The sequence below is a fragment of the Miscanthus floridulus genome, chromosome 15 (assembly GCF_019320115.1).
Source record: "Miscanthus floridulus cultivar M001 chromosome 15, ASM1932011v1, whole genome shotgun sequence".
Classification (NCBI taxonomy): domain Eukaryota; kingdom Viridiplantae; phylum Streptophyta; class Magnoliopsida; order Poales; family Poaceae; genus Miscanthus; species Miscanthus floridulus.
The window spans coordinates 6,806,940-6,815,619 of NC_089594.1; the positions used below are offsets into that span (position 1 = coordinate 6,806,940).

General features: G+C 50.2%; 1 protein-coding gene across 3 annotated transcripts in view; it reads left to right on the forward strand.

Moving 5' to 3' along the window:
• The window catches only part of LOC136509535 (probable protein NAP1), a 41,429-nt gene extending 34,650 nt beyond the window's left edge, over positions 1 to 6,779 (forward strand). The window contains exons 8-11 of one of the 3 annotated variants that reach the window (XM_066504304.1): positions 5,914 to 5,969; positions 6,077 to 6,155; positions 6,254 to 6,350; positions 6,597 to 6,638. In XM_066504304.1, coding sequence (XP_066360401.1) covers positions 5,914 to 5,959 — 46 coding nt within the window. In that variant the 3' untranslated portion in view covers positions 5,960 to 5,969; positions 6,077 to 6,155; positions 6,254 to 6,350; positions 6,597 to 6,638. Of the gene's footprint in view, positions 1 to 5,913; positions 5,970 to 6,076; positions 6,156 to 6,253 lie in introns of all 3 variants that reach the window. The other 2 variants (XM_066504303.1, XM_066504302.1) reach the window with 2 other exon arrangements.
• The last annotated feature ends 1,901 nt before the right edge of the window (positions 6,780 to 8,680 follow it).

Sequence of the window (8,680 nt, forward strand, 5' to 3'; positions counted from 1 at the left end):
CTTGACAAGCAACTAGATTTACTTACAAGTATTACATATGCATGAATGTTGTTTTGTCGTTTTGTTCCATTTGCCCTCTTGTTGCCTATTTTCTTAAAAAGAATTATAGCCTAAGGCAAAATATTTTGAAAAATATGAGGGTTTGAGAGAGGTTACTCACATCAGTCCCAATTGGTGTTTATTTGGATCTTATTCAAGTTGGGACTTGATTGGGAACAGGCAGCGCGAAGGAAGGTTGAAGGTTTGCTGGAAAAGGTGCACCGGACGCTGCACCGGACGCTGCTGTCCAGCGTCCGGTCAGTTCACAGGAGGTGAACTGCTACTGAAGGAGTGACCGGATGCTGCGTCTGAGCGTCCGGTCAGGAAGGGTTCAGCGTCCGGTCGATCGAAGGATGACCAAATTGTACTGACCGGACCCTGCCTGCGTCCGGTCATGGACCACCGGACGCGTCCGGTCCCGATTCCAGAGGATTTAGACCTCTCTGGAATTGACCGGACGCTGGGTGGTAGCGTCCGGTCGCTACCACCGGAGCGTCCGGTCAGTGGATCTCGCGCGTTTTCAGGACTCTTTTCCCCGTTTCCTTTTCTGTCACGTTTTGGGGGATTACTTAACCGTACCCGCGTCCTCTGTCTCCCGTCGTGCCCTAGCCCGAGCAGCCACATAGTCGCGCCGCCGCCTCCTCGCGCCCAACCTTGCCACGCCACCGCTCCCGGCCCCCTCACCAACCACGCGCCGCTGTACCGCACCCACAGACGCCGCGCTCCAGCCGAGCCCGTAGCCGAGCTACGTGCCCTGGCCTCGCGCGCCACCGCGCCAACACCGGCCCACCGCAGCCACCGAGCCTCACCCGCGCCAGCTCATCTCGCAGCGCCGCCGTGCTCCAGCCCTGCCGCGCCTCTTCAGCACCGCGCCGGCCACCTCGCGCCCAAGCTCGCCGCGCCGCCGTTGCCAAGGCTGCCGGTCATCTCGCCGAGTGCCCTAGCCCTACCATCCCTTGATTGGTAAGGCAAGTTTTGTGTTTCAATCTTGATCTCCACAATTGTGACCTAGATCAAATTTTCAATGCACTGATTCCCCATTGCGTTCAGGGCTTTTGACCTAACCCTAGCCGGTTCCGAGATCCCCCGCGTGACATCTTATCTCTTCTCGGATCGCTGATCGTCAGGTAGAAAGCCACTCGATTCAAGTTCGCATCTACATTGCTTTCTCTATTAGGATTTCGCATCTATTAGACATATGGTACTTATTTGTATATCCATCTATTCTATCATGCAGCGAGTCGGTTCCGTTGTGTTACGTCTGGCAGTTGGCAGTCAACTCGAAGCCAAGCTCGTGAGTAAGGATCGAGGCCAAGCCTCGAAAGCGGTAGTTTGACTGTTGATCTTCATCAGCGGCAGTTCACCATCTTGTCAGTTCAGATGGCTCGCACCAAGAATGTTGGTGGTGGCCTAGGTGATGATGATCGGAGGCCCCCGCCTCGCCAGCCAGCTGGATCTAAGGGCAAGTCAACCAAGCAGGTAACATCCAAGAAGCGGAAGTACCCCGACGCAGAGACAGCGAGAGCAGCAGCTGTTGCAGAGGCCGTAGAGCGTGCCGAGAGAGGTGGTACCCGTAGCAGAGTTGTCATTGCAGATCAGCCAGTTTCACCTGCAGTCAGAGCTGCGATTGAGGAGGTTGAGCGTCGTCACGGTAGTCCAGCTGGGACTGCCACGTTTGCAGGACAACGGATTGCCATTGAGGAGGGTCCGTCAGCACAGCAGCAGCCCCCACCAGCAGAGCCTCAGCCAGCCCAGGAGACTCAGGAGAGTCAGGAGACCGAGCCGGCACCTCAGCTACACCGCTCGAGTCGTACCAGTGCTGCAGTTCCACCGAGGCCAGTTACACAGCGCAGGGGTTCACGCCCTCCGCCCAGACCACAGGGTCCGCCTCTAGTGGTACACCTCGACTTGAGGGCCGCTACAGCTAGGCAGGTTCAGTAGCTGTGTTTTGTTGAGTTTGAGGTTTGGTTTCCTCCGAGGAGGGATGAGAGAGCAGCTGAGGGGTTCTACACGCCACTGTAGGAGGATTTCTACAATGCATATCTTAACAGTGGGGCAGTGTTCAGATCTCAGAGGGTCTGTCAGATAGAGTCTATTGTGGCAGCAGCGGGAGAGAGCATTCGGCCATACTTGTCATATTTGCCAGGACTGACAGATTTGATTGGATGGACGGGCATATATGTACCATCTTGGGTCCGTCAGTTTTATGCCTCACTCTACATCGATCCTCATCACAGATTCATTCACTTTGCTTTCAAAGGCAAAGACTATAGAGTGACGAGTGGCAGAGCCAGAGAGATACTGAGGCTACAGGAGCAGCCTGTTAAGATGCATGAGGTTTGCTATGGACATCAAGAGCCTCCCAGGCGTCCTCATGGAGGGCAGGTGCCCCCTACAGATTTAGTGCGGCATTGCTTCAAGGAGCCTTTTGGTGAGGGGTCGAGCAGGAACCCCAGTGACTTGACTCCTACAGCGAGGGTACTAGAGGCCATCATTAGGAGGACACTGCTTCCCAGGTTGGGATACAGGGAGGGCCTGACTCGCTTACAGCTCTGGCTTCTCAATGCCATCATGCAGATGACAGTATTTGACATCTGGGACCTCCTTCTTTCAGAGATGGAGGATACTATAGCTGAGGGGTTCAAGGGTCGCAGGCAGCTTCCCTATGCTCACTAGATCATGTTCCTCATCCGTAGAGTAGTGCTTGATAAGCCCCCTGGCATGATGGATGAGTATACATGTGCTACCACAGAGTTCCCAGCTTACAACCTATCATAGAGGATCAGACACACCACTCCTCAAGCACCCAGACAGCCTAGCCGTCGTCCCGACGTGCCAGAGTCCGTAGCTCAGCGGGATGAGATCATCAGAGGAATTGCAGCCACTGAGGAGGAGGAGCTAGAGGCACAGCAGGAGGTGAGTGAGTATAGTGACAGCTCCGACGACGACTACCAGCCTATACCTCAGATGCCTCCACGCAGACATGATGCAGAGGCCAGTAGCTCCAGTTCTGTTCCACCTGCTCCGCAGACAGACCCCGCTCTCATTGCTATTCTTGAGCGGATGCAGCAGGATCAGACACGACAGGCACAGGAGACAGCTACCAACTTCGCACAGTTTTAGGCTCGTCAGGACGAGTTTCAGCGGCAGCAGCAGCTCCTTCAGCACCAGCAGTTACTTATGCAGCAGCAACTCATGGGATTCATGCAGCATGTAGTGACAGCCATTGGGGTTCCACTGCCACAGCCTTCGCCCCAGCTTGCACAGCCTCCTACCACTTCGACGACTCCAGCAGTACAGCCCATCGGGCTTCAGAGTCAGGGACAGCCTCCAGCTCAGTTTACTTCACCTCCTGTACAGGTGTCCCAGTGGTTAGCCTCACCTGGTGTAGCCCCGCAGTTCACTCCTTATCACACGGGTTTCTCACCAGAGCAGACTTCCTCGCTATTCGTGCCTGAGACGTCAGTCTCCAGGAGTCTTGGAGCATCATTCAGCGAATTGACCGGCATGCCTACTCCACCTCACATGCATACTGCCGATCCGTCTATAGCAGCTCCAGCTATCATGACTACTCAGAGGCTCCCCTCGTCTGTCGCCTCATCAGATCCTACGACAGACATACTTGCAGCCTCACAGGCAGCACCAGCCCCAGCTCAGACCCAGACCGCTTCAGCGACACTTCCTGCTTCAGAGGGTCAGTCAGTTCAGAGCTCAGGGTCAGATGATGATGGCGCCCAGTTCCATCTTGCTCCACGTACTTCAGCGCCCGACTCGTCCGCTGCAGCCCCGCCGACCGACCCTTAGGTATTGGTGTTTGACGCCAAAGGGGGAGAGGGTTTGAGTATGTAGTCTTAGGGGGAGCGAGTTTTAGGGGGAGCTAGTTATCTAGTATTAGCTTATTATATACATTTGGAGTTTTATTTGTGTGAAACACTATTACTTATGCATTCGTGTGTTTACTTTCATGCATACTATTATATATATGTGATAGTGCTATCTCCGTGGTTGTGATATTTGACATGTGTGACTTCTACTTTGCTTTATCTATATGTCATATCACTTGTGTAATGCTCATTTGCTTTTGCTTCCGCGTTTATACTTCGAAGCAAATGAGCTTTGTTATTTGTACTCATGCTTAATTCATATCCTTTGAGTACATTGTGTTGGCTTGGGTCATATAAGCTTGACTAACTCTTATGTTCTTATTGACAAAAGCTTATATGAATCAAGCCCGTCTAAAAACCTCACTCCATAACATACTCGAGGTGGTATTGTCATCAATCACCAAAAAGGGGGAGATTGAAAGCATCTAGGCCCCTAGTTGGATTTCGGTGATTAATGTCAATACAAGATTACTATGACTAACGTGTGTTTTGCAGAGGCAATTAAGTTAGGTCATGGTAATGGAGATCGATTGGGCAATGGAGGTTGTCATGCCCCTACGATGGAAATCGTTTCGGTTTTCAAAGGATGGACGACAAGGTTAAGGATAACTAGTTCTAAGTGTCGATTGGAGTTGGAGAGACACTTAGAGTAGTTTAGGACTTTGTTTTTTTCTTTGGCCGTACTATGAAGGGGGGTATGAACGGGTAGCTTGACCTAGTAGAGTCTAGTGAGTTAGGTGTGGTGCACACTTGTTAAAACTAGCTCTAGGTAGCTCCTATGAATGCCTAAGATCCTTTGGAGAAAACTTCATTCACATATGTTCGAAAGTTGGAAGTGAATGGAGGGTCAAACACTGACCGGACGCTGGCTCCGGTGCGACCGGACGCTGGCCGCAGGGTTCGGTCAGTTCATTTGACCATGAAGAACAAGTCTGGTGTGACCGGACGCTGGAAGGTCGTGTGACCGGACGCTGAGGGCTAGCGTCCGGTCGACTCCAGTAAGGGTCCAGACTTGGGAAAGAGTGACCGGACGCGTCCGGTCAGTGGTGACCGGACCCTGAGTATCCAGCGTCCGGTCGTTTACAGTAAGCATCCAAGAGCGACCGGACGCGTCCGGTCGGTACTGACCGGACCCTGACAGCGTCCGGTCATCACTTGAAAACTGTTCGCGGGTTGAACTGACCGGAGCGTCCGGTCAAAACGATCGGAGCGTCCGGTCATCCCGCAGAAGCTCATAACGGTTCGTTTTTCAGGCTGCCTTATAAATAGAAGCTCCACTCGTGAGTGGAGTAACTTTTGCTCATTCCAACAGCTGAGAAACATGTTTGTGAGTGCCAAGAAGAGCAAGGTCCTAGTGAGGTGTTTGTGATTTGAGAATCCAAGAGAGTAGCCTCACTAGCAAATCAAGAGTAGCAAAGTGTGCATCCATCTTCTCATTAGGCTTCGCGTGGTCAAGTGAGAGTTCGTGCTTGTTACTCTTGGTGATCGCCATCACCTAGACGGCTTGGTGGTGATTGGGAGTTTGGTGTTCACCCGGCGGAGCTTGTGGGTGACCCAACTCAAGTTGTGAGCGGCTTTGGGTGATTCGCCGCGACGGAGTGTCGAAGAATCAACCCGTAGAGAGCACTTGATCCTTGCGCGGATCAAGGGGGAGCTACACCCTTGCGCGGGTGCTCCAACGAGGACTAGTGGGGAGTGGCGACTCTCCGATACCTCGACAAAACATCGCCGCGTTCCTTTCTCTCTCTATTTACTTTGAGCACTTACTTTGAGTATTTACTTTGAGCAATTCAATACTTGTTTTACAATCCATAGAATTGCTTGCTAGAGTAAGTTTGGAACATAGGTTGCGAGGTTGTTGTGCTTTAGTTTGATATAAACACTTTTCTAGGCACAAGGGGTTAATTGGGCTATCCGTAGAATTTGATTATTGCAAGAGAATTTAGAATTAGCCCAATTCATCTCCTCTTGGACATCTTGATCCTTTCAGACACCATGGAAACGACGAACTCTGCCCTAATCAATGGTGCTGTTGATGCAAGACAGGTATGTGCGGAACCCATGTACCCTTATAACATTGTAGATCTATTTGTGCTAGCTAGATTTGTGTGCGGGAACATCTCAAACAACTGTTTTTACATACTCGTACGTAGGGGAACAGCACTGCTGTCATCGAGTCCGCGTCTACATCAGTTTGAGTTACCAGAATCTATGGCACATCAATCAGATACGGTATGAGATGTCAGTTTGACTACTATAAGCATTAAAAAAATCATACTATCTATTCCTGGTTATTAAACAGCTTTAAATTTTCTCTCATCGTACAACAGGTATTAGATAAAAATGGACAGCCTTTGATTCCTCCTGAAGTTGGAATGTCTTTCGATTCAGCGGATAAAGCTTACGAGATGTATAATACCTATGTTGGTAAGGTCGGATTCAGTATTAGAAAGAGCCATACGAAGCGCCGAGTTGATAAAACTATATGCCAGAAGTATATAGTTTGCAGTAACGAAGGACACTGTGCTAATGCGTCGTCACAGAAGGATGTTACAAGGACGGGTTGTAGCATTGGCGGTTATACTAGTACAATAATGCAATTTGCAAATGATTCAGCCATGGCTGCGACACTCATCCATGGAGATACTAATGCTACAGTGCCAAACTTCACAGACTGTGTGTATGGGCAATCTTCTACCATGTCTGCTCCTTTCATGCAAGGCGGATATACAGACCTTTTACATGGTGTTCATCAAGATGCCGCAATGTCCTTATCCGCTAGGAAGTTAAATTTTGATGAGAAGATGTAACTGTGTTGTTAGACAACACGTCACTTTGCAGTATTTATTTGTTTCAAGTATGACACATTTGAGATGGATTTTGCTAGTTACATATGATATTTCCTATTTTAGCTGGTTATCAATTTGAAATTAATACATATCCTATTCACTGCAGTCATAGAAACATTCACAAAATACTGTGATCATTTTCGGCAAAAATAACCTCGTATATACAAGTTTAAGAAAGGCCAAAATGTCATATGTACCTCCAAAAGCTTTGGCACCATCTGAAAAAATAATGGAGAAGCAGCACGTGAAAGCCAGGAGCAGAATATTTTATTTATTGTATTACGAGCCGGGCATGGCGGCTTCAAACGGGTCAAGTATCTTCCTCTGCTTCGACGGGACAGGCGCGTGGCAGGCGCGTGACACTGGGGGAGTCGGCAGCAATGGCACCTGCTGCGGAAGTGGTTGCGGTGGCGCTGAGCGATGCGGCTGCATCGCAGGACGGATTGGAACCGGCGGCGCCAGAGGAGGAGCTGAAGCGGGCGATGGTTGCGTCGCCAGGCGAGCCGTGGAACCGCGGCGAGGCGCACACGACTGCTGTGGTGGTGGTGCCAAGGTCATCTTGCCAACAGCGGCGAGGGTCGGAAGAACTGGCGGCGCACACGGCGGCTGTGGTGGTGGTGGTGGTGGTGGCAAGGACACGTTGCCACCCGCCGCCGCCGGCTGCAGAAGCACAACAGGGCCCCGCCGCATTCTCTTGGCGCACGGTGGCGGCGACATGGCAGGCTGCGGCGATCGAGTGCTGCTCGGATTCACGAGGTCGAGTCGGATTCGATCACCGTTTTCTATTCGATTTCGATTTTCGCAAGTACATCAATCAATCAAACGAACCCAGCACCATCCTACCTATCCTCCCAATCCATGTCACCTTGAGTTGCTAGTCATGAGCGCATGCCACAGAAGTAAATGGCGACGGGCAACGATCCACAGGCAGACGATTCCTCCAGCGCCGCTCCCATACCGGCTTTTGAAGGCCAGCGATCGCGTAGCCTCCCGCATCGTTGTCGGTGCTCAGGAGGAAAGGGACGTCCTTCACTGCAAACGTGATGCCAAGAATGTACCCCCAACCTACTACCAGCGATATACTGATTATCCCAATCGGGGCTGTTCCTGCCTGTATTTTTCGTCTCTTCGATCAGTCTGCATCATAGAGGCAAAGTATCAGTTAATCGGACAGTGCTACTTAATTAATTACCACAGTAATAAGTTTCCATAACACTAGCTAGCAGGATTTTTTTTCTTTCTGTTACCATGTGTGCAGATGCGTCGTATCCTGACACTGACAGCGTGTATTGGCTCATGAGGAGCCCCAGAACGAAGATGTAGAGGTTGCTGTGAATTCCGGCACTGTTACTCTTGTCGAAGCACGTTTGACAGTCAAAGCATCTCAAGTTTGACCGAATTTATATGATAAGATAATAACATTTATGATATCCACTAAGTATTATTAGATTCTTTACTAATTATATTTTTATAGTATATCTATATGATGTCGTAAATCTTTAATCCTTTGGCTTTCAGGATTCTTGAAACGACTTACAATTTAGGATGGAGGGAATAGTAATAACAAGTTCAAACTCTTCAATAGTTTCCTTGTAAAAAACGAAACATCAAGAATTTGACTTGACAAAGAAAAATCTTCACACTACTACAAAAACGAATTTGCATAGCATTGCGATAAAGCTCTCCGCGGCGGGCTCCTATTTTTGCCCGCCGCGGTAAATCCCACGATTTACCGCGGCGGGCATTGTTTATTTACCGCGACGGGCACTTTTGCCCGCCACGGTAAATCGATTTATCGTGGCGGACGTCCTATAATGCCTGCCACGGTTAATGGCCGAGGCCCAAGCGAGGCCCGATAGCCGTGTTCATATAAATACAGCAAGATAGGGTTTCCTCCTCACTCTCTCT